Source organism: Ambystoma mexicanum, chromosome 3q (genome assembly GCF_040938575.1).
Source record: "Ambystoma mexicanum isolate Mex_15411 chromosome 3q, UKY_AmexF1_1, whole genome shotgun sequence".
NCBI lineage: Eukaryota > Metazoa > Chordata > Amphibia > Caudata > Ambystomatidae > Ambystoma > Ambystoma mexicanum.
The window spans coordinates 1,141,147,481-1,141,173,277 of NC_090926.1; the positions used below are offsets into that span (position 1 = coordinate 1,141,147,481).

The following is a 25,797-nucleotide window of genomic DNA, read 5'->3' on the forward strand; positions in this document are numbered from 1 at the left end:
CTCCTTCCCTTGACTGGTGGGGACAACCAGTTTTCGCCTTCTTTCCGTTCTTTTGAGGTATCTCGTGGCCGCCTTGCCTGTGCCAAGCACCCCGGCATCCGGAATACCACACTTTACCCCCATACCGCGAAAGTCGGTACCAACCCTTTAACCGGAGGACTCCGCGGCTGGTTTCTTCCCGGGCAGTGCTACGACCTTTCTCTTCTGCTCTTCAGCGAGATATTCTTCTCCCCTGACCGACGTCGAGCCTTGCTGTCACTGCCTGGAACAACTGCCCCCGCTGGAGGATCCTTTCCGCTTAAGGTACTGTGTTCCGCCTGGCTTCCCTTGCCACCGACTGTACGGGGTAGATTTAGTCCCCGGCTTTCGAACCTGGGAGTGCCTGGGACACTTTGGCTAAACTTTCTGAGCCACTCTAAACTCTTTTTGACTCTTTGCAAGACTTTGAATCTCTAACTAACAGTGTGATCTTGGGCACATTTTCGCTCCGGCTACTCTAAGAGTGGGCCCTGCCTAGTGACTTTTGCTCACCTGTGACTTTATTCTTCTTTAAGCCTATTGCAAGTGTTCTGGACCTTAGAGTGGTGTGTCTAACCTATTTCTGCTTTTTCTCTCCCTTTCTTGGAAACTACTAGAGTGTCATCTAACGTTAAGCACTCACCTCTGTTTTAATTAAGTGGTGTTAACCTAGAGTTGTCTAGATAGGAGAAAGGATTGAATTTACTTTCATTATAACTGTGTTGGAGTGTTTTTACCATATTCGTTGTTAGAGTGTTTTTACTTATGTGTGTTTTTAAATAAATAACTATATTCTTTTGAAACCAAGCTCTGGTCAGTGTTTGCTTGTGCTATTGTGTTTTGGTACATATTGTGTATACTTTGCATACTGCCTAACTCTTCTTGAGAGAGGTCTGACTGCTCAGCCACAGCTACCAGGTAAATCTGGGTGGTGCGGACTGCTACCAAAGGGGTTTACTGCTCTACCTGTGGTCTTAAATCTTTTGCAGTGTTCCCCAAGGGAACTGCACAGGTTTCTGCCTAACACTGGTGTACAGCGGTGGGATTTGTATTGAGTATACATTTTATTGTGCTTTAGATACCTTAGTGCAACTAACCACAAAGCTTAGCACTGAAAAAGTAAAACCTCTAACATGTCAGTTATAGAAAGCTATAGTCAAGAGTCCCTTGCAGCCAAAACTGCTGATTGTTTAAGAGTGCTCTGTAAACATAAGGATCTCCTGACTAAGGGCAAGAAAATGGAGCTGATTGAAAGATTGTTAGCTAACCAAAGTCTGGGTGATGGTTCAGAGGAGCCTACCACTCCAGCAACTGTAGATGACAGTATTGAAGTTAACATGGAGCAAAATGTTGATGATTCTGAGGAAGAGTCAGAAGAGGAGGGTGAGGCTGTTGTAACTGTCCCCCCTAGGCCTCTGCCTGCTCTACCTGCTGTACCTACTGGACCTTTACCAGGTCCCACATTTAGTCCTCAGTACTTTGAACTGGAGAAAATGAAGCTAGAATTGGAGTATAAGAAACTTAATGCTCAAACTGACAAAGAACTAAGGCTAAGGGAAATGGAGCTCAAGTATGACTTAGAAATGAAGAAATTATCTGTTGAGAATGTTTCTCTCTCTGGCTCCTCTAGAAGTTCCAGTCCTAAAAGACCCCGGATGCCTAAAGAATTGGTTGGTATGTATGAGCCTAAGTTGGATGTGTTGGATTGGTTGTCTCTGTTTGAATATAATCATGGGCTCCAGAACATCACAGGAAATGACTTACTCACCTGGTTGTTCTCTAGGCTTCCCCCTGTTGCAACTGATGTGGTAATGGAGATGGGGGAGGAGGATAGGAAGGACTATGAATGTGTGAAACTAGCTTTGATAGCTAGGTTTGGGAAGACCCCTTCCCAGTATCTTAAGAGGTTTAGGAACCTCAAAAAGCATGATGGTACCCCTTGGGCTACCTGGGTGAGTGAATGTTTGAAAAACTTAGAGGGATGGATTAAGGGTTACAAGGTGAACACTTATGAAGGTATGAAGAATTTGTTTATGTTGGAGACTATTTATGATGCCTGCTCTCCTGAGCTCAGACAACACTTGGCTGATTCCAGGGAGTTAGATTCCCGGAAACTGGCTAGGGCTGCTGACTTGTGGGCTGCCAACAGGGCCACTCACAAGGATTCTGGGGTAACTCAGAAGAAGGATGGGGAGAAACAGCCAAAAACAGACTCCAAAGAGAATTCTAATAATTCCTATCCCAAAGAGGGCCCCAAACCACAAAATAACCAGGGTAAGCCACATGGGAAACCTAGTCAGGCTACTGTACCTTCTGGCCACAAGCCAGAAGGAGGTCAGAACAAGCCACCCTTCCAGAGAGCATTTGGACAATGCTATGTCTGTCAGGGTACTGACCATATCAAAGGAGATCCCAAGTGCAAGGGTAAACCTGCAGGGATCAGCGCAGTCTCCTTAGCCTTCACTCCTGAGGATGAAGTACAGATGGCTAGTGCCCACTTTGAACTCTTTGCTGAAGAACCCTTGGGTCTTCAAGCAACTGTAAACTTAGAGCCTATGGGTCTGGTTAGTCCCCAGAATAGGGTTGTGTATAACTCCCTACCTGTTAACTCTAAGGTGTATTATGTGGACAGTGTTCTTGTCAATGGCCAGGATACTCCTGCCAGGAGAGACACTGGGGCCAGCAGAACAGTAGTGGATGAAAGCTTCTTTCAACCTGAGGATGTGGCCAAAGCACCCAAAGGTCCCACTAAGATGTCTGGAGGCCCTGTCCAAATGGTTCCTATTCTACCAGCCCTCATTCAATGTAACAACATGACAGTAAGGATCCCTGTCAGTGTTCAGACTGAGGTACCTGGGAAGGTCCTGTTAGGGAATGACCTAAGAACTCTAGGAGTAGTGTCACATACCCCCAGGCCTCCCAGTATGGAGAAGCAGAACTTAACCAAATTGGCTAGAAAGGCTACCTTGAAGGACCCTTCTAAGCCTGTGGGACCCTCTACTGAGAACCCCACTACAAGCCCTGGTGTTAGTAAGTTGACCTCTAACCCAGGCACATTTCAGGATAGTATGCTAGGAACATGGGAGCCCCAACCAAGCGCCATCATTGTTCCCCTAGTCTCAGAGTCTCTGACTCCCCCTGCTTCTGAGGAAGAGGTGGATAGACCAACTAGGCCCCTATCTGGACCTGAGAGAACTGGTAATTCTCAGTGCTGGTGGAAAACCAGAAAAGGAAAGTCTAAGGCCAAAAACCTTCAGACTGTTGGACCTTCTACTGAAGACCCCAACTCAAATCCTAATATTAGGGGGGAAACTCCTAAAATAGGTAAGGGTAGATCTAAGAGGAAGGGGAAGCAGGTACATTGCCTAACCCCAACCCCTCCAACCAAGAGGCCTAAGACCCAACCTGCTCCCACAAGAGAGGTGGTGAGGAACCTTGGAGGCCCCTCTAGATCTAAGGGAATCCTTTATAAGGACCCCTTGAAAAAGCCTAACATAGGTTCAGAAGTTGTACCAACTTCTGAGGGACTGGTCAACCAGATCCCCTATAACAAAAAGACTGATGTTCCTCAAAGGGTCTGTAGGTCCGTTAGCTTACAAAAGAAAACCTTTGAGTTCTCCATTGAACATAGGTCAAGGTGTCACCATCAAAATGCTGATGGACTCTCTAGGATGTATATCATCGACTAGAGGTATGAGGTTCATCCAGGAGTGGATTAAATCCTCCTGTCCCTTAGTCTGGGGGGGGCGAGTGTTAGGGAGAATTCTCTGTTTAGGCTGAATTTCCCTACCTAGTGAGTCCCCCAGCAGCTTTGCTGGATTTCTGGGGTTTAATTTTTTTCTCCTGCCAAGAGTGAGACTCTTTTACCCTCACTCTTGGACATGTTGAGGTGTGTTATCTTGGACAAACCTTGTGTTGAATGGGCTATGGGGTCTTTTACTCCATAGGGCCTCATGTATTTTTGTGATGTGGGTCACACAGCACCCTCTGTGCCGTGACCCAGGGGTGTCCTAGGGACTCCCCAACATAGACTCCATACCCTGGGACTGACTACTGTCTCCCAGGGCATGTAAAGTCACCAAAGACTTTGCTAGTCTTGAATCCTGAACAGAACCAGTACAAACCATCATATTGTGGACGTACTGGCTGGGGCAATTCGATTGCCCCAGGGTCTGTTAGTCGAGGGGGCACGTCTCCGTCCCCCCTGATCGAGTTTTGGCTGGTGGCAGTGGAAACTACTTTTTATATTCGACCGCGAATATTTCCCTATGGGATTTCCCATTGTTTTAGGCTAACACATTTAATTAATTATTTACGGTAGCCTTAAACATACCGCCGGTTTATATATTTATTTTTATAACTCCGGTTGGGACTTTTTGCCAAAACTTGATTCTAAAATGGCGTTGGTGTTCGCCTCTGTAACTCTGACCCAAAGTGGAGCCCTTTGTTCCACTTTTGGCGGGCTTCTCCACAGAAGCCCTCCAAAGTGGTGCCACTCTGTCTGGGGTACTTAGGAGGGGTGGAGGGGGATTTAGGCACCCTGGACTGAGTTACCTTGGTAACTCAAGTCGCACTCCGTCCTGATTGGCCCAAGTGGTGAGCCGCCCGGCTCACCACTTAGCATGTTTGAGTGACAGCTAGGCTGGGTGAATGGGGGCTTGCTGCATAAAAGCAGGGCTTTGGGGACTGGGACTTCAGAAGTCGCCACAGGACCAAGAATCCGACGAGGGAAGAGCTGAGCCGACCTGCTTCGACGACACCACCCGGTGGAGCCCTGCTGAACCGTCTCACCACTTTTTCCCGACGACCGAGGAGAACTCTTAACGGAGTGGCTCCTTCCCTTGACTGGTGGGGACAACCAGTTTTCGCCTTCTTTCCGTTCTTTTGAGGTATCTCGTGGCCGCCTTGCCTGTGCCAAGCACCCCGGCATCCGGAATACCACACTTTACCCCCATACCGCGAAAGTCGGTACCAACCCTTTAACCGGAGGACTCCGCGGCTGGTTTCTTCCCGGGCAGTGCTACGACCTTTCTCTTCTGCTCTTCAGCGAGATATTCTTCTCCCCTGACCGACGTCGAGCCTTGCTGTCACTGCCTGGAACAACTGCCCCCGCTGGAGGATCCTTTCCGCTTAAGGTACTGTGTTCCGCCTGGCTTCCCTTGCCACCGACTGTACGGGGTAGATTTAGTCCCCGGCTTTCGAACCTGGGAGTGCCTGGGACACTTTGGCTAAACTTTCTGAGCCACTCTAAACTCTTTTTGACTCTTTGCAAGACTTTGAATCTCTAACTAACAGTGTGATCTTGGGCACATTTTCGCTCCGGCTACTCTAAGAGTGGGCCCTGCCTAGTGACTTTTGCTCACCTGTGACTTTATTCTTCTTTAAGCCTATTGCAAGTGTTCTGGACCTTAGAGTGGTGTGTCTAACCTATTTCTGCTTTTTCTCTCCCTTTCTTGGAAACTACTAGAGTGTCATCTAACGTTAAGCACTCACCTCTGTTTTAATTAAGTGGTGTTAACCTAGAGTTGTCTAGATAGGAGAAAGGATTGAATTTACTTTCATTATAACTGTGTTGGAGTGTTTTTACCATATTCGTTGTTAGAGTGTTTTTACTTATGTGTGTTTTTAAATAAATAACTATATTCTTTTGAAACCAAGCTCTGGTCAGTGTTTGCTTGTGCTATTGTGTTTTGGTACATATTGTGTATACTTTGCATACTGCCTAACTCTTCTTGAGAGAGGTCTGACTGCTCAGCCACAGCTACCAGGTAAATCTGGGTGGTGCGGACTGCTACCAAAGGGGTTTACTGCTCTACCTGTGGTCTTAAATCTTTTGCAGTGTTCCCCAAGGGAACTGCACAGGTTTCTGCCTAACAAGAGTCTGTATTGCCTTTGTAGCAGGTGGCTGGCCAGTTCGTCAGAGGGCCAGCCTGAGGTTTGCCACTTCTGTTCCGCAGTCTGCGCTTGCGTTTCTGGGCTGGAAGTTCTGAGTCGTACCATGTATTACGCTTGGAGGAGCGTAATACATGGTCAGAGTCAGAAGTAGCGTCTATGGTTGGTGAAGAGGGAGGAATGAAGGTGGATGGGAAGGCAGCAGCTGACAGATGTTTGTGAACGAGGTTGACAGAGCTGGTGGAGTTGCAGTCAGAGGGCCGAGCGGACCCAGGTAAGAGGAGAGGAGAGAGTGGTCTGACCAGGAGAGAGGTGTTTTGTTTCTTTCCTTCAGCTTACTATAGGTGTTGCCTTCATGCATTTCAACATCTCTTTACTTCTGTATTCCAATAAAAGCTAGCTTACTTATTTAACTCAAGACAGCGTTCAATAATGGTGTCTTTTGTTCAGTTAATTCAGTCTGGTATTCACCTTAATTTATTTCAATTATTTCATTCAATTAAATATTCATTAGAAGCAACGTAGTTGGTTTTATCCCATATGTTTATTTACTTTCACTTGTTTCATTCAGTTCGTTATTCAATATAAATAACGTGCTTTGTTTCAGTCAATGCGCTAAGTTACTTTCTTTCCTTTCATTCAGTTCGGCATTTAATAGAAGTAATGTAGCTTCATTCGATTGACCATTACTGTTTGTTCTGTCTGCTTCAAGCGCCCCAGGTATTTTAAGTCCCAGACGTTTACCCAGTATTGGCGGCTCCTTCTTTCTGCTTATGTCTTCTGAGAGACGGCCAAATAGCCGGTCGCTCCACTTCTCTGGCTGTTATGTGGGGCTACACCTTTGCCTTCCTGCAGTGCCTGCTGCTCGCCTATCCCATTCTGGGACCTCCGGTCTTCCTTCACCCTCCAACATGATTCCCAGGGCTTCTTGTGGCATACCTGCGTCTCGGCTTCTTTTCCCACACAGCTTCCACTCTGGTCCTTCTGCTCTCCAGGTTTCCCCGGTCTCTGACAGCTTCTGATGACTTCACCATTTATGCACCTGTGCTTGTTGAACAAATTGCAGGTGCGGGTCGGGGGATGAGGGGAGGGGAGAGCGAAGTGGAACACTTTTAATGATTCATAAAGGTCGGGGGAAGATAAAGTTAACTATCCTGAGGATACACACATAATCTGTTGGTTGTCTCCATGACATCAGTCTGGCTTCAGAGCCGCCAGAAGAACACAAACTGCTCTCCTGAACATCCGTGAAGACCTGCTCTCTAAACTTGGTTCTTATCTCCCTCTGTCCTCTTCTTACTCAATCTCTCTTATGCCTTTGACACGGTCAACCATGTCATCCTGCTCAACTGTCTCTGTGATAACCTGGGTATCCCATTCAGGCCCTAGTCTGGCTGACCTCGTGCCTTTCTGATCGACCCTCCCAGGTCCAACTTGGGTCCTTCCATTCCTCTATATCACTCTCTACCTGTGGTGCTCCCCAGGGGTCTAACCTCTCTCCCTGGCTTTTCAACCAATACCTTTCACCTCTCGCCCACTGCATTGCCGCTCTCTGTTCCAACTTTCAGTGCTATGTGGATGACACTCGGCTTGTTTTCAGGCTCTCCTCTGCCACCTCTTCTCCTACTCTCATCTCTGACTGTCTGCTATCCAGGAGCGGTGAGCCACTAATGAGCTCTGCCTTAATGCCAATAAGCTGGAGATTCTCCTCATCAGCACACCTGCACCCTCCTTTCCGGTCACTCTCTGGCCGGCCTTCCTTGGCCCTCTTCCTGCTCCCACCTGTGAGGCTAAGAACCTCGGGGTCATCTTCGACTCCACATTCTCCTTTTCTCCTCGCATCTGTGACGTCTTTTAAGAAGTCAAACTATGAACTGCACCTCCTCTGAGGTATTCTTCCTTTCCTCTCCTTCCCCCAGAAGCGTTCTCTCTCTCGGCTGGACTACTGCAACAGCCTCTTTCTAAATCTGCCTGCTTCTACTCTCCGCCCTCTGCAACTAATACAGAACAGGACTGTGAGACTTGTCCTTGGCCTCAAGCCCAGGGTACCTCTCCAGCACTGAAATCGCTTAATTGGCTCTCATTGGCTGCAAGGATTAAGTTCAAGACCCTCTGCATTGTCCACAAGGCCTTCTGGGGCCTGGGTCCTCAATAACTCTCTTCGTAAATAACTTCCCACTCTAGCTCTTCGCTCCTCAAATTCCCTCAGGGCCAGATGCTTCTCCAAGCAACGAGTTGGTGGTAGATCTTTCTTCGGTTGGGGCCTCCCTCTGGAACAACCCCCTGCCTCTCTGAAACTTGAGGTGAACTATCTCCGGTTTCAGAAGCATCTCAAGACCTTCCTCTTTGCTTCTGCCTTCTCTCTTCCTTTCCCCTGCTGATCTCCTGTCTGATACTGCACTGGTCACCTAGCTACCCTCTGATTTCAGGCCCTGATCCCTGCCCGCCTAGTTGTACACACGCACTGCCTCCTGGCAACCCTTGTACTTGGCTCTGTATCTGTAACCCTACAGTCCCCCCTAATTGGACACCCACTGTCTGCACTTACCCTTGCACTTCCCACCTACTGTCCGCACTACTTCTTGTTGTTTTAATCCCATGTACATCACTGCCACCCTCCCCCCTGCGCTTTCACAATCTCAATGTCACTTGGCCTAGTAAGATCGTTCTCTGTCCTCCCTCTGTTCCCCACCCTTGCCTCGTTGCGCCTTGAAACACTTGGGCACGTTATAAATGTCATATCATATCATAAGGAGGATCCTGAGATTTATTCCCATGTATTTCATCCTTATCTTTTCTCTTCCGTTTAATATATCTGGTGTGATGCAGATTCCTACCTTTCTCTGATACCAGAAGAACCGTATCCCATAACCTTATCTGGTATATTCTTCCAGGAAGAAAGATATGGAATACTGTGTCTCAACTATGGGCATCCCACTTCCAATCCCAGGGGATCCTCCCTCGCTTGTCCGCCCCCAGTGGCAGGATCCAAAAGCGATGGCCTTTCCCTGGCTACCTGCATAGTGGATCCCAGGGGAGTAGATGTGAGAACATCACTAGGTTTCTCACCAGTGATAATGAATAGTTGCAAGAAACCCTTGTGTTCATGGTTTTTCTGTCTGCACATTACCCATTACGTTCCAAATGCATCTACCCATTCAAATGATGTGCAAGGCAGCCACTTTGGCTTCTGTAAACGCTGCGTTTTTAACCTTGGCTTCTGAGTCAATGCTTGTTTTGGCCATACCATGCCATTGGATGTCTATGGTTACACCCTTGGATACAGTAGTCAATATACTGACTCGGCCCATAATTACTTCTTTGCTGTAGAGTCTATCTTGCTTAAAGGGTTTTGGGGGTAACAAGAATAATTGGTTTCCTTTTAGTTTATTATTACATCATCCCCACATCCTTTAAGTGATGCATCTGCCATACCTTCCTGAGTGGGTGCCTGGCCTATTTCTGTGTATGTGCTCCTGATCCTCTTTGGTTTTTGACTGCTTTGTCAAGTCTGTGGCTCCTTCCACCTGTGGAGACTTACTTACCATATGTAAAGTAATTGGGATGATTAAGGGTATGCAACAGTACACTGAGTCAATTGCACCCTACAGTTACAAGCACACTTTGCTTACTAGCTCTTTAATGGCCATGGTCGTTTAGCTGCAAAAGGGGTCATTGCAACACCGTCTTTCTGTGGGAGCCCATTTATAAAAATTCTCAGACAAAACTTAGTACTGTTGGTCAACCCCTCACCTCTGTCCCTTTCCCTCATTGAAGGTGTTTTCAAACCCAACGTCTGATATTGCCTTCATTATAGTTGTGCAATACATTCCGGGGGAAGTAGGATATCAAATGTTAGTCCTATATGTTATTTTTTTTGCACGAGAAGTTCATATGTCTTATAGCGACTTATAAGTTATGTAATATGGATCATATGACATTATGATGAATGTGAAAATAGAGTTGGATGCTAGAATAACTGCACTACATAGTATCGCACTCTAAGAATCAGCATCTATAGCGATGTTTGTAATGGTGTCAAATGGTTTTTATCAGGGGGGTGTGTGTGTGTGTGTGTGTGTGTTTGTTTGTTTGTTTGTTTGTTTGTTTGTTTGTTTGTTATCGGCCATCTGCTCTACGTTTTCAAGCCCGTACCCAAGATTATTACTGAAGGAATTAACATGTCTGGTAAGCCGGATCTGCTAGCATTCTCACAATTCAATTCGCTCACAATGTTGTTAGTTTGGCTGGGTGATTCCAAGGCCACTCTCGGTCCTCCCCGATTTTGGTTTCTGGCACCTACTAGCACTTTTCTTCCTCCTTGGGGACTGGTGGTGAACCACCCTCCATGTGGGGCACAAGTTTGCTCTTTGTGGTGATGGGACCTGCTGGCAGTTGGGCTCTTACATTCCTTCTTTAAGGGAAAGGACACTTGCACATTGCACTGTTGTGATGCCAAGGTGGCATGATCATATGCTCCTGTTTCTCACTGGGAATGCCAGCCCTTCCCCAACTTACTTGTAGATTCTGAGGGGGCAATGAGATGCTCACTAGCTGCTTCCTTAGACAATCTGCTCTTACCTCCTGCCAATCTTTTTTCTCTCTCAGGTCATGTTTTGTACCCTGAACACACACAAGGTGGACATGGACAAGCTTCTTGGTGGTCAGATTGGCCTGGAAGATTTCATATTTGCTCATGTAAAGGGCCAGAAGAAAGATGTGGACGTGTACAAGTCAGAAGATGCTCTGGGGCTGACCATCACAGACAACGGAGCGGGCTATGCTTTTATCAAGGTAAATAATACTTTCCAATCCTCTGATGTGGGGACATGGACCAGGTACTAATAATTGCTTTATATTACCCAAAATACCACTGTTTATGCAAGCACCGCAGAGGCCCTACCCATTCATTTAGGACTCGTTTAGACTTAACGATGTTGTAAAGCCTATTTTGGTGTTCCATTATTTGAGTAGGTGGAAGGGGAGGGTTAGTTGAGCCTGTTGAGTGATGAAGGCCAGAAGGGGCTGAATTTGCATTGAGTTACGTTTTGCCTTACACTGGGCAGACTGAGGGAAACTTGCAGGTTGGATGCTTGTGTACGGTATCAAGGCATAAATTGGTTTTCAAAAATTGATTAGCAAAGTTTGCTAATTATCTTCTTGATTAGAAATGTTGTCCTAATATTTTGAATGTCGCAAGAAGTTATTTGTACCGAAGACACATACTTCGGCGGTATACCAACCTGCTCATTTTGACATTAAAGAGCTGAATCTGGCCTTGCAAATTATTTAAAAGCTCGGCTGGACTCTCAGGTCGAGTGACTGTTTGCCTCCTTGACCTAATAAAAATGCATTCGAACCATGGCAATGGATGATAAAAAATGTAAATGCATTTTCTGTAAAATGGTGCATGTCACCACAAGCCAACTTTATGTTAAGCACACTGCTACCAGCCAGAGGCCAGCCATGCACAGTGAAACCTTTGTCTTTTTCCGCAAACAAAGTATATTTTAAATAAAAGTTGTGCACATCCTCTGCAAATGTTACTCGCCTTTCATAAAATCTACTGGACTATGCGAGTGGGGGAGTAGACTTTGCGAGCCCTGGTTGAGATTCTGTAAAGTGTTTCCTGCTTGAATGGACACAAATAAATAGATGAAATAAAAAGGCCCTGAAAACAGTTTATCCAGCTCTCTCCTTCATGTGCCAATATATAATGTAAGACTGGAGAAAAATGAACTCTGGATGCTAGCTACAGTGGATGGTATTGCAGTAGATCTGTAGATGTATAGTCTATATGGAACTACTGATCACTACTTTGCATTAACATCTAGTTAGCTTTGTGTATTCATTATGTAAGAGGAAAGAAAGTAAGACTAGGTTGAATATTGTAGTTTGTGGCCAACATTCTCTCAGGGTAAGCTGGTATAAAGCAACAGGATGATGACCTAGAATGTCAAGCAGTATGCGATCAGCTCATGGGTTGAGTACCAGCTGCATAGATGCATGCAACCAGCAGGTCACAGAACTAGGTTTGCCATCAAAAGCACTTGGCTGTGTGATCATGTACATTTTCAAGAGTTCACTCATCAATATGATGCAACGTCCCCAACAAAACTAAATATATTTGACACTGAGATTTAGATGCGCTAACCTACACTTTACTGTAACGCCAGGAGACAGTGCAGTGTTTTATAGTAGCAATGTTGTAATTATGCATTATGTAACAACTGAAATATTTAGGAATGGAATTACATGACTGTCTTTTAAATGAAAATTAAGTTAACGCATACTAGTCTTTGCCAGGCAGGATATAGTTAGCTAATAAAAGTGTTATCCTGATTGCATCTGGTGTGCAATTATTTGAAAAACAGAAACATCTTGCCTATCACGTCCACACAGGCCTCTGGCACTTAAGACCGGAGGAGATGATTATTGCTGCACAGCCCCTCTCTCCATCAGCCCTTTTGAACTTGCAGTCAACTGAGAAAAGAGGGTGGGGAGTGCCTGCTGGCAAAAGGAATGCATGATGAGCTGTGCTTTCATTGAACATGGTTATTTAAATAACTAGGTTTGCTACCAGTGTTTTATCTAGCAAACCTACAGAATTGTATAGCAAATTGCTATGCAACAATGTTTATTTTATGCCTTGCGGTATGGAGGGCTAAATGCATTTAACTCCATGTAAGCAAACATTTTAAATATGACACTCTGATCCAAATTGCTTCACTGAAAAGCATCAGCACAGATATAATGTTGGTGTTAATGTAATATGCATACATCTCTGCGTGAGAATGTAAACCATGAGATGTAAGAAAACCGCAACCTTTGATCTAATGCACTGTAAATGCTAGTCGATCACTTGTCTTATTTCAATGTATATAGGGTTAGTCAGATCCTTTCGGGCCCTGATCTTTAGTTCCCACTGTCGTGTGCTTAATTTCCCTTCACGTGCATGTTTTAGAATTCCTGCTGATGGGATGGGTCAAGTGGCAATTCTAAACCCATTAAGGAAACGTGCTGCCTTTTTAATTCTCTGAAAAACATAACACCTCCCTACAAACGTCTCTCCTCTCACCAAATGTGTCAGTATAGATGGCCTCTGTTCATGAAATAGGATTGGAGATGACGAGTGTTGTACGTAAATCTCTCCAATGGGAAGAGTTTGGCATTTTATGTATGAGAAGAACATACCCCATGGGATACGGGTCCGTGATGATTGACATCCTTGGAGAGATTTCTCTACCCCTGCCCCAACACCAAGAGCTAGCCCTTCAGCCACAGCTGATGACTTGAACCATAGCTTCATTTGATTTTCTTCATCCCTCTCGCTACTGTTGCTTGCAATTAAGGCGGCGCCAATGCCTGGCTCTCATTCATGTTTTAGTTTTGTCCCTTTTGTGGTGATTTACCTCTATTCATAAGCCGAAGCTATTGCATTGGAGTACAGATGGATGTGAGGAGTGACAAGCAGTTTGGGGGATTTGTACCCATCTCTTCATCATCCTTGTCCATGCTAATAATCCATTCGGTCATTCCTATCCACTACCTTCTCATCCCTACCCTCCTGCAATTTTTTTGAGTTCACTCACTCACACAGTAGCATTGTACTGTATTGGACCTGTCAGTGTTGCCTCTAAGCAGTCTTCTCAGAGTTAATAGCTTAATTGCATCTTTAAGCAAAGAATTCCTGCGGCACAAAAATGTCTTAACCAAATGTGGTTTCAGTCACTTTATATTTATGCCCCTTGCATCTGTTCCTTGCACGGAAGTCTTTTTGAAAATGGAGTATTAGTATAGCCAACCGTGTTTACTAGGGTATAGTTCAAGGGTCTGCAACCTTTGGCTCTCGATATGTTTTGCACTGCAGGTCCCATCAGCACTAGCTGAGTAAATGGTGAGGGATCATGGGAGTAGTGCCTCAAACATTGGAGAGGCAAACGTTGCAGACCCCTGGATCGGTGTTAGATTTGTGAGGCACTGGCATCCCACGGTTCCCAATCATGCACAGGTAGTAGTACCATTATGGCAGTGGCTAGCAAATGCCTCTCCCACTCATACATACAAGCTAAACCCGCTTCTTATTAAATGGGTGCATTGTTTAGTCAATCCAGTCAAGCCTACCTGAAACCCATGTTACTTTTACATCCAGGTTTGACTTTTGTTTTTTTTGCTTACCTTTTCTCCCCCAAAAGATCAGCACCCCAAACTAGTTTGCATTTTAATTTTGGAGGTTGCTTCTTGGGCCTCTTCCTGCTCACTACTCTTCTCTATATAAAGTACCTGTTTATTATAAGTGAATGGCCTGGAGATAAATCTAGAGATGTTTGTGTGACATCAGTGCCCCTTAAAGGCTAGAAGAGCCGGGTCTGATTCATTCACGTGTCACCAAGCACCAGATATGACTGTCAGATATGCTAGGCCTCTGGAAGTAAGAACCTGTCGCAACATCTTCAGATGGCCGTCCCGGCGCTGCTCTCCATTTCTGTTTAGTGCCCTTAATGGCCCTTCTCTTTCAGTAGGAGCGAGCCTGCACTCTTTGCTTGATGTGCATTTCCTTAGCACAGGGTGTAGCCAGGAGCTGTCAGTAGCCTTGAATGAAGCAGAACCACCATTTGTTGAAAGTGGGAACACAACGCCCCAGTGTTTTTTCCTTTTTTGAGGCATGTTGCATATACCCCCACCCTCATCAATTCAAGTCCTTTTTAGAATGCTGCTACTTTTTTCCAAGCCCATTGGTAAAAACACATTAGGTTGTGGAGTCTTGTTGATGTGTCCTGCCATCTGTTCAGGATCTTTCGATCAGTTTATGAATGACCCCGTAGCATGTACATAATTCCCTTTTTGAGCCCATGATAACCTCGGGTAATGCTTCTATCCTGTGGACATAATTGGGCCACATTTGCCCTAAAAGTTTAAGGGACTAGTCACCATTCCTTTAGCATGTGATGCCTAATGGGCTTTCTTGTTTACCCACTAGAGGATTAAGGAAGGCAGCACTATCGACCGGATGCAGCTGATCAGCGTTGGCGACATGATCGAGTCGATCAACGGGGAGAGCCTGATTGGTTGTAGGCATTACGAGGTTGCTAAGATGCTGAAGGAGCTCCCCAAAGGCAAAACGTTTACATTGAAATTGATCGAGCCACTAAAGGCATTTGGTGAGTACGGAACAGGATTTCTCTGTAGCTTATGCTCGTGGGATGTTAGGGTAACATCGCACGTGGCATTCTGAACGCCCTTCTCGCCTCTTTCCTAGTCTCTCGTCTGGGTTTTTGTTTCACTCTTAGTTTTCGACAGCTATTTGTCATTCACTCTGTGCATATGTGCCACTTTTTCCATTCCTCCCACACTGCCTTGGCCTTCTTCCTTTTGCTTCTTTAGTTGCCATATCTTCAATTCTGTTGTTGCTTTGAATCTGCAGCCTCCCTGCATTACTTTTATTCTGGCTTGCTTCCATCCTCACTCTGGCTGCACATGTCGTTCCTCCCTTTGCCTTCCTTTCCCTTCCTCTTCTCGGATTGTGCTTCCACACGTTGGATCTTGTGTATCTTCGGGCAGGAAGGGTGGAGTTCCTGACAGACCTGTCTGATGGATTCTGCAAAGTTGCTGACAAAGCATTACTCTGCAGAAGGTACTTGTTTTAATGTGGTGAGTTTCCTGCTTCTGCATCTGTTTGAACACACAGACGTGTTGCTCCCAGCAAGGTAAGCATATGCTGAATGGTTGTTAAAAACGTAGGGTGTGGGGGCTTGCACTGGTGAAGCTGTGAGCCTTTCAGCTGTTTGACTTTGATGTCGGTTTGTCTACATAACATGGAAGTTACTAATTTGAATAATGCAATTCACGTTAAGGTGGACTTTACACTTTTGAGCAGTTTGAAGATCATAGAAGCTTTTTTTTGTTATATGGGGTGGAGGGGTATGTTGTGGACCTATTTCGGGAGGAAGCATTGAACGTTGCTTTAAGGCTTTTTAGGGTACTTCTAACTGATTCCATTTCCCCTAATCTTTGTAGATATGATTGGCCAGAGATCTGGAGGTGCTAAAGTGGATTCAAACCCTCAGGTTGGCACCGGGAGAGGAACTCTCCGATTGCGATCTAAAGGACCTGCCACTGTGGAGGAGCTAGTAAGTGCAAAACAAACCGGGCATGTATTGCTGTCTGGGCGCTCCCCTTCCTGCCCATCCCAAGAAAAAATGAATTGACAAGGTCTGATGTGGTCTTACTTTTGGCATTTGATACCCCATCTGCCAGTCAGTGTTCCAGAAGGTCTGTATCCAGTCTTTGTGGGGGATTGGTTTGTGGGTACAGTGTAAAATGACTTTCATGGTTCTTCTCCAGAAGTTTCAATCCACATTGTATTGAATCATTTTTACTCCCCTGCCCCCACACACTTCAGTTTGCCACCTTTTGACCCCACCCCACCTACCTTGACATCATTGCAATGCAATCCTTGAAGCAAGCACGTTTAGCAAATTGCAATTAGTAGCAAGTAGATGTTAATTATAGATGGACTGGAGGCCAGTCAGTCATTTTCAAAATCAGGTCCTGGGTTGATCTCGGCCCGAAAACCACCAACTCTGCTTAAGCTGTACCCTGCAGCTACGACCACTACCGGCCTTGTGGGTGGGGTTTGCTTGCTTATTCTACAGCCTCGGTCATGGGACTAAATACCCATCACCTCAAAGTCAGAAGATGGTCCTAGGATTGTCCGTCAATTGTGTTCCATAGACTGATCATTGCATCGTGTAAAATGCAATTGCTTTGTGAGGAATTGCCATATGGCAACGGTTTACATCCCTGTTTTTTAAAATTTGTGGTAAGTAATAGAATGATGAGGGTAATTGCATCTCCAGAATGGGTAATCTGCTAATCGGATTCCCCTCTTCCGTTGACCCTATGCCAAAAGCAAAGTGCACTCATTCCCTGCCATATCAGTAGCCTGATCTGTGGTGCCTGCTCTACTTGTGGCACAGAGCAGGTTCACGGGTCACAAGGTGCCCACTTGACAGCCGCGGAGACACCCAAGTCCCTGCGGTGCATGGGTGTCATTTAAGATGTGCCTCCCCTGTACCCAAAACTATGATGCTCATAAGTAGCCCATGCTGGTGGCAGGGTAAACTCATAATAAAAGATATGCTTTAACATAAGCATAATGTATGGGACTACTTGTGATCACGACTGCCAAGTTCCAATTGATATTGCACATGTATCCGCTCTGCTGTGGAAGGTGATGTGTATTGTGGTCAGCCTGATGTAGTCTGTCAAATGGCAGGTGAAGAACCTGGAGTGCCGGGGCTCCTCTTTTGATCTCTTTTGATCTTTGTGAGGACAGATAACGCCCTCTGCCTGCAGCACATAAGGCAGCTGTCTTGGGCCCAGGCATCAAAGGAGCACACCCATTCAATAGGAGTAGCCTCACACCAGGATGCTGCATCTCTAAAGGACTTTGTTCTCAGTGAGTAGGGAAAGGAGCAGGAATATGATGGGCAGGAGGGCTATGGTCAGTGGAAGGAGGCTTACACCATCTTGATTCTCACTGCCACTCCCCCCTCTCTCTTTCATATCCCCTCAACTTTCTCTTGAGCAAAGCACTTTAGGTGTGTTATCAGATGGGTAAAATCCATTTCAAGAGCAGTGATCGGGCTGCTAAAGTAGGCTAGCTTTAGTCCAATCACATATTTGTGCATTTAAGAAAAGGGGTCTTCCACCCTTTCGTGAGTTTCATTCAGATTCTTGAAGGGCCGCAGAATCGTTGTGGTGATCTCACTGGACTTCCCTTGGAGAGTTGCATCCCCATAGCCCTCAACCGGATGTGAATAGGAAATCGTCCAAAACAGAAGGAAGATGTGTCCCATACCACTCCAAGGGCACATCAGGAGTAACCTCTGCTATGCATCGGGACCTAATAATCTGCACCAGAATCTGCTGATCTGGGAGAGCAGACCCTGAAGGGAACCATCCTATTCTTGGAGTCCCACTGAGAGGTCCTCGCAGCAACGGAGGACCAGCCGAAGCTTTGTTCTACAGCACCAAACCTGTAACTCTGTGCTCACCGCACCTGGAACAAGAGGGAAAATCAGTTGCGCTGGTTGCTGCACTCCTCCACCACATCGAACATTGCTCGCACTTTTGACCAGATCGACACTGCATCTTGTCCTGGCTAAGCTAGTCACCTGCTAGGCCTGACGTGACCGCCAAATGCCGGGACCTGACCCAAATCACTGTAGAGTCGCACGCTGTCTCTCTTACCGGGGGTAACAACCACAACCCAGTTAGATCTTAAACTGCTGTCTCATCGACACACCCAAGATCACCACTTCGCTGACTCGAACCGCTGGAACGTCCCTCATTGATCCTCTCCCTGCAGCTAACCGACTCGGCCTGGCCAACTGTGAAGTGTTCCTGGGACAGTCCCCCGACCTGCGTACTTGATGGCCTCCCTACCCGTCAGGCTGAGAGATTCCTGTGTCTGCGGAAGCTGCTGAACCACTGACAATCCCCCTTGAAGTGTAATTCTCAGAACTAAAATACAACTCGGCTCTGTTAACTACACCCCTAAGGGAAAGCGGGAAGTGGATAACATAAAAACACCAGGTTGGTAGCGTCAAGACTAGCCGATGCAGAACCTGCAGTGAATACATAAACGGACACAAATCCTCTCATTACTTACTTAACATCGGGGTTTATAAAGACTTTAAATCCATAACTAAAGTGTAAAGAATCATACCTGGTCCTTCTCCTAAAATTTCTTAGAGAAGATTGCAGAAGTTGCTGAAAATCTTTCTACCTCTTACTTGTTTGAAGTCAGCAGCAACTTCTTTATATTTAGCAAACCTGGGAAGCCTTGACCTTTGCCTTTTTAAAATTGAACATAGTTCCAGTACAGGTTGGCTTTAATGAATTCTGTTCCTCATTCTTTTCATTTAGTTCCAAACAAGTTCACAATGCAATAGGGTACGTGGATTCTTGAAGAAACGCACGCAAAAGGAACACCCGCGCTGCAGATTCCACATGCAGAAGAGTTCACGCGCTTGAGCACACATGCGCTGAAAAACCCCCGCCCTGAAGATTCCTTAGCAATTTCTGACGCGCGCACGAGCTGAAGAAAACTCGTAGCAGTAAAAGAGTTTTTGCACGCGTAGGAGTTCAACCATACGCCAAAGGCAAACGCGTCACACGTATTCCAAACGAGACGCTCACACGTCAAACCTTGCGCTTACTTTCAAAACGAACACCAAAGTTTACGCACTCAAACAGTTCAAAGTTACAAGTTCAAAGCTCAAATTTTACGATTTCTCACTTAGAATGACTTCAAGATAAAAGCTGAGCAGTGGTTTTAAAATCCAAATGAAAGTCACTTATCTTCAGAATGATTTTCAAAGAACTTCAGGATTTCCAGTCTTTAGAACTTTTTCCCGACAATCAAGGATCTTCTCCTGAAACCCCTGAAGAGTAGCAGCTGGACTGCTAGAGCCTGAAAGTTTAATTCCCCCAGGCTCAAGACTTCAGCAGGAGCAGCTACTACACACGTCCTCACAACTGGGGTTTAGATGATGAAAGGCAAAGAGTGACAGTTTAGAATGTTCATTGTTGTCCTGCTGTGCTCTAATCGGAGCTGTCACTGAGAAACTCCATCTTGCCTTGGGCCAGAACCAGGATTCTGTATTAAGAAGTTGAGGCCAAACCAACCACAATAGAAAACTTCCTACCCACACAAGACTAATCTATAAATCCCCAATAAAGGGGGTAGTAATAAAGGAAACCTGACAATATCGCACAAAGCACCCATCTTCAGACCTACTCGATGCACGCTTGCTGCTGCTGCCTCTACAACCCGAACTGAGTCTGATCATCTTGTATCTAGGTTCAACACCGGGTCTGACTGCGTCAGCCCCCAAGATCTGAATCTAGGTAATGTTGACTCTGAACTGCCCCCTCGGTCCACTTGGACCCTAGAGACTGGTTCGGTCACAATCCCTCCTGTTTTCACCAAGATATCCTTTTTGTGGTTAGTACTTTACTTGCCACTCCAGGAGCCACGCTCAAGTGCTACTTTCTCCACTCTGTCGCATCTTCTCTGTTCTTCCTTTGGGGTGGGTTTTTGTACAGTGTTTTCATTTGTTCTACGTGTGTGTGTGTGTGTGTGTGTGTTTCTGAGGCTTGTGTGGATCTGCCTAGATCACATGCTATGCATAGGCCGACATCTAGTGGTAGTCGTGAAGTATTACATGATTTGTTTTCGAAACTCGAAAAGGACGTTGACTGGGCATGTCAGTAATACTATTCCTAGTGTGACGTCTATTGTACCCATGGTCCTTCATGTGTCGAAGGTCCCTCAGATTGTTTTTTTCCACCACCGTAGTCAGATGCTTGTTTGCAGAGTTCTTCAGGCTGATGCCTTTGATTCGAAAGAGTTTATCTTAGACTTTTTTCCTATTCTTTCCATAACCGACAATTGCTCTCTGCATGATATTCTGCAATGGAGTTTGAAGGACCGACCCATTGTCGACAACAGAAACATCGCCTCGCGGACACTGACCGCAGCCTACACAGGCCTCGGCCCATCACAGTAGGGAGAGGCCATACTTCTCATTTTAGAGAATGCCTAATCTTTTACCCTAATTTCCTTCTCTTCGTCGTGCTGCTACTTCCATTAACCATGAAAAAAACTCCTTTCAGGTTTTTCCCTTCCTGGTATAGGAAGTACCCCTGGGTAGAAACACAGGGTGTGTAACTACGGTCTCCCACGGGGATCACCCCGAAAAGAAATGCAAATCTTGCAAGCTCTTTCAATCCTAGACATTAAAGGACCGTTGAACCACGCACTGGGCCGCCCACGCTATGCAGGCCGATGCCTACATGTCGGGTTCCAGCGCCAACCTCCTGCAGGAGCAGATAAATAGCCCACCTAGTCCCTCAAACCAGTACATCCAACAATCATTTGAACAATTATTGAATTGACCAGAGTGTGGGAAAAGGGGAATTGGAGAACAAAGCAAACGATCAGGAAACACTGGAGTTCTCACTGATAGAAACCTTGGGACTCTGGTTACCTGCAAATGAAACAGCAATTATTAAATTTTTAATTAAAAACTCATTACCATTTTCATTATGTACTTTCCCTGGACCCCTTGTTACCTGACAGTCTCTGTAACTTTACTTAGAGACTTTTGAAGGAATATCTTTATCATTTTACTTGCTCTTCTCTGCTGAACTCTTAAGACTTCTAAATCCTCAAACTATCTGATTAACTCTGTTGTGAAGAATCTTCAGTTTTCTAGCCTTTGACTTGTAAAGAATGCCTTTGAAAATGTGTTGTACAGCTCTATTGGGACTTCCTGCCAGATTCTTAAAGTGTCTGTAACTTGCTGAATTCTCTTGTGTTTCTAGTAATTCGATATTGAATTCTTCATTAGTTATTTTATTGAACTATGGCGCGCGCACCCATTACCTGATGACTCGCGCCACCAATGGATTACAACACTGAATAACGCCGCCTTCTAATGTTGGAACCACGCGCTGCCACTGGATCGCGTACAAAAATGAATTGCAGTCTTTAATTTCATACGCACTCGTTTGCAACTTGGAGCCACTCGCTGACTAAGGATCGAAACCACGCTACAAAGAGGACTGCTGCACCGGCTAATCTCCACAGATACGACGCAACAAAAAATACGTATACGCGTATACAAGAAACTTCCTGGACGCGCCGCCCCACGTCACAAGGTCCTTTCCTCACTCTGCCGACACGCGGCGCATTACGAATGCCTCTGCTCTCGCTGATTGCCTTCTTAAGACGCGCGCAAGCTATGTTTTGTTATTTCAAAAAATCAATGCGCACATAAGAGATCGAGCATTCAATAGAGCTTTGTAGTTACTTTTCTTTTCCAATAACTATTTACATTGATTGCACAACAAATAGTCTTTAACTTGTCTTCAATAAATTCTTGAAATAAATTAACTTTCCAGAAACTGAACTTGAGTTAACTTAAATTATATATAAACTGTCTCTCACAACTTGGTTTAAGCAATACTTTTTCCTTTTCACTGGCATTTTCTGATGAATTGAATTTTGTATTCTGAAGTTTCTTTAGTTTCTTCTTTGAATTACTGGAGCTCTGCTGCGCTGTGACCATCCATGAATTGTTCCTGAATGAAAGGCAGTTTAGAACCTTTCCTTAGGTTCCAAACTGCATCACAGTAGCCAATGACCAATCATTGCTGGACAGGGAAGTACTCCACCATCTTGAGCTGGGAAAATAGTTGCTGGCTGATTATTAAAGCTCAATTAAGGAAATGCCTTTTCAATGCAATTGACTTTACCTAGTTAGTAATGCCTAACCTAAAGTCTTCTATTTCCCGGGGACCTGACACTACGTTGACGTGGATGGAGCTTCCAATGATGACAGCGTCTGTGTCCTAAATGACACAGACTCCCATGTGCAAACCCCCGACTCCAACAAGCAGGCCAGCAGACCGGTTACGGGTCCTGTTACGGAGGCTAAACCCGGCGACTCAAGCATGCACACTACACACTACACGCCACACCAAGCACACCCCACGGCTGACTGTTGACCATGCTGTCGACCGTTGAAAGCCGCGCAGTGTTCACAGGAAAGGTCCTCAAACATCCCTGTCCTCTGGGCCATCACGATTGCCGCATGACAGGCTTCCGAAACGGACCTTTGATTGAGTGTCTGACACCGCACATTAAACAGATGCCCTTCTGCGTGCCGAAGACATGCGTCGAAAGGTGCTTCGACTGCCCCTTCCACTACCTCTAAAATGAGAACTCGTTAAAAGACCCGTCCCAGGCCCTCATTTAAAATCCAAGATTTCGAATCTCCCAAAAAGATGAACCTCTACCTAGGTCCTCCTAGGTCTCTACCTAGGTCTAGGTCCTCCACTTCTCAAGATTGTGGCCCCTCCAGATATTAGGACACCCCTACACCCTCAGGCACCATGCACCACAAGGAGCCTACATCCTTGCCAGACACACCTACCTCCGTATTCCCAAGGTCATCTGAGTGGACTCCAGAAAGCTGTGATAGCGTCATGAGGAAGATGCCCTCTTTTGCAGACTTCATGGGCCGGCACCATACAGAACTGTTTAGTCTTCTGGGCCCATCTCACATAGCTAAGGATGAACCAGCAGCCAGGAAGGCATGCCTGAAGACTGTTCAGCCCAGCACCTCCACCCAGAGCCAGGCTATCCCTTGGCTCCCCCTCCCAGGACTTATATTTTGTTGACACCTCAGGTCACTTGAACCTGGCTCTCAAGGGGACTAGTATTATCAGGACCAGGATGACCAAGACAAATTTAACGATGACGACGTCTACGTCATCCAGTGACCAGACCATCAAGGCCAACAAGTGACTGATTCCCTGGTCGACAACCAGCTCCAATACAATGAGCTGCTCCTCAAGGCGCAGTGCATTTTAACATAGACGCACAGGAGTTCCAAGTCGATATTTGTGGAGGACATCCCCTGACATCCCCTGGAGACAAGAAGTCTGCAACACAGTTCATTCTGAGACGCATTCAACCCTATCTCCTAACACCTAACCTTACTCGAGCAGTCAATCCCCGCATTGCGAAGGCGTTCAGACCGGCCCCTACCGACCTTTTAGCCATCAGGGGTCCACTACAACCCGACTCCCTGGTGGTTACCACAACTAGGAAAAGAGCAGGCACACCTTTTAGCCTCTGCAGAGGCCCCACCAGATAAAGAGTAAATATATTTCTGATGTTTGTTAATCTGCTTAGAATCACATGCTGTGCATAGGTCCGACATCCAGTGGTCACTGCGGAGTATTGCATTTTGTTTTTCGTAGCCTAAAAGGGACGTCGACAAGGCGTGTCTGAAATACTATCCCTATAGTGACGTGCGTTGTACCCACAATCCCTCACGCGTCGAGGTCCCTCAGATTTTTCTTTCCGCCCAGCTACTGGTCGCCTTTACGCAGAGCTCCTCGAGAGACATTGCAGATTTCATCTCCTCGACCTTTGGTCGTTTTCCTATTTAATATATAACACATCGATCCCTCCCTCGACGCAGTTGTGAAGCTGTCTCCGTTGAGCAAGATCTTCGACGGAGGGGACGAGCGGAGGAGATCCTTCGGCGTTGCCGAACACGTGGCCTGGCCTCGCAGGCCAAATACAGTAGGGAGAGTGGGGTCGTGGGACATCTCTGGTTCTTTTCTGAGAATGCCTTTCCTTTTCCCCTTCCTTTCCCTTGGGGTCGTTATCACGATTTATTGCCTCGGCTATGGAGAGGACACCCTTTAGGTTTTGCCCGCGTTGCAAGGGCAAGTTTACTTGGAAGGACAAGCATTCACGGTGTAACCGCTGCTTGCCCCTCGATCACAAAGAAGAGGGTTGCACGGCTTGTCGGCTTCTTAAGCCAAAGACTCTAAAAGACCGTAGGGTCAAGAGGTGGGCGGCCTACGCTATGTCGAAGCCCGATTCTTCGCCCGCCGCTGCTACCACCGACAGTGACGAGGAACGTGATAACACGACCTCCGCTACGGAAGTCGTAGACCCCGCTAAAGAGCGCTCGCGCTCTTCGTCGTCTGTCCCCGGCCCCGACGGGCTCGGCTCACGCCCTGCTTATGGGGATGAACACCCCGGCGACACTGACGCACACGATACCACACATATGCACACAACCCATGGCTCTTCTTCGTCGAAGACGAAGAAAGCATCAGCGCCCAAGGAGACGCAGGTTCCACCGGCGGCCTCCTCGGACCGTTCAGGTTCGAAGCCCCTCTCGCAGCCGCGACCAGCGACTGGGCTTTCGGCAAATAAGGGCGCCGCCCCTAAACCATCGGCCGGCGCGCACCAGCAGAGAGCGCACGCCGCCGTAGAACTTTCGACACCCGTAACGTCGAAACCACAGCCCTCTGCTGACAAACGAGTCGCAGAGAGCTTGGCGAGGATCGTTGTAGCCGACGCCCAGAAGCGTATGCCGAAAGACACGTCGAGCGTTACGCAAAGGTCGAAAGACATGCCGAATAAGCCCGAAGAAAGACAGGGACTACCCCCTTCAGTCGGGGGGACCCCCAGCACACCGGAAGGCTTTTTGGAAGGCGACGGGACACTTTCCTCGACCTTATGGGAGAGGTCGAGCCGTTTTCAGCTAGATGACACTAATTTTCCCTCGCTAGACCGCTCAGGGGTACCCCATGAAACCATGGAAAGGCTCCATCTCTGCATGGAGAAAATGGAGAGGTTTATGAAGACCCAGAACCCTCCCACTCCCAAGAGGACAAGAGAAGGGCCTCAGGAGGACCCCAGGGCCAAATATCCGAGACTAGTCTATCCCCAGCAGGACACAGCCTCAGATTTCCATAATGTGTATGACCTGACTGGTGACTGGTGAGGAACAATACTTGGAGGAGGAGGATGAATTTGTGGACGATGAAGAGGGACAGAACCAGGAGGAAGGTCTGGAAGACAGCCCAGACATGGTAGGAGAAGGCTTCGGAGAAAATCCAGAAGAAGGACCTTCTCATCCCTGGCAATCCCCATCAGTATATTCGGACACTGATGTCCTGAACCTAAATCCTCCTGACAATTCACCTGTTAGAAACACGTCTCCCATTGACGATCAGCCCACATTCAATGCCCTGTTGCGCAGAGCAGCAGCACATTTCGAACTGGACACTGGGGAGATCTCTCCTGAAATAGACTTTGTGGAAAGAGTAATAAAGGAGAAACCCCCGGTCAGCCAGACCATTCCCCTCCTCGCTTCAGTGAAGAGAAGAATCATCCCTTCGCTATCCACACCCGCACTAATCAGAGGAGTTAATCCAAGAATTGAAAAACTTTTCACTCCTTCACCCTCAGACCCGCTGTACATCAGGGGACATTCCATTCCG

The 25,797-nt window shown here is 46.5% G+C and overlaps 1 protein-coding gene across 2 annotated transcripts in view; it reads left to right on the plus strand.

Annotated features, from left to right (window-relative positions):
- Window positions 1-25,797, plus strand: part of GIPC1 (GIPC PDZ domain containing family member 1) — a 195,988-nt gene that overhangs the window by 108,755 nt on the left and 61,436 nt on the right. For both annotated transcript variants that reach the window (XM_069603957.1, XM_069603956.1), the window contains exons 3-5: window positions 10,519-10,704; window positions 14,891-15,071; window positions 15,928-16,040. In XM_069603957.1, the coding sequence (XP_069460058.1) occupies window positions 10,519-10,704; window positions 14,891-15,071; window positions 15,928-16,040 (480 nt within the window). The remainder of the gene's footprint in view (window positions 1-10,518; window positions 10,705-14,890; window positions 15,072-15,927; window positions 16,041-25,797) is intronic.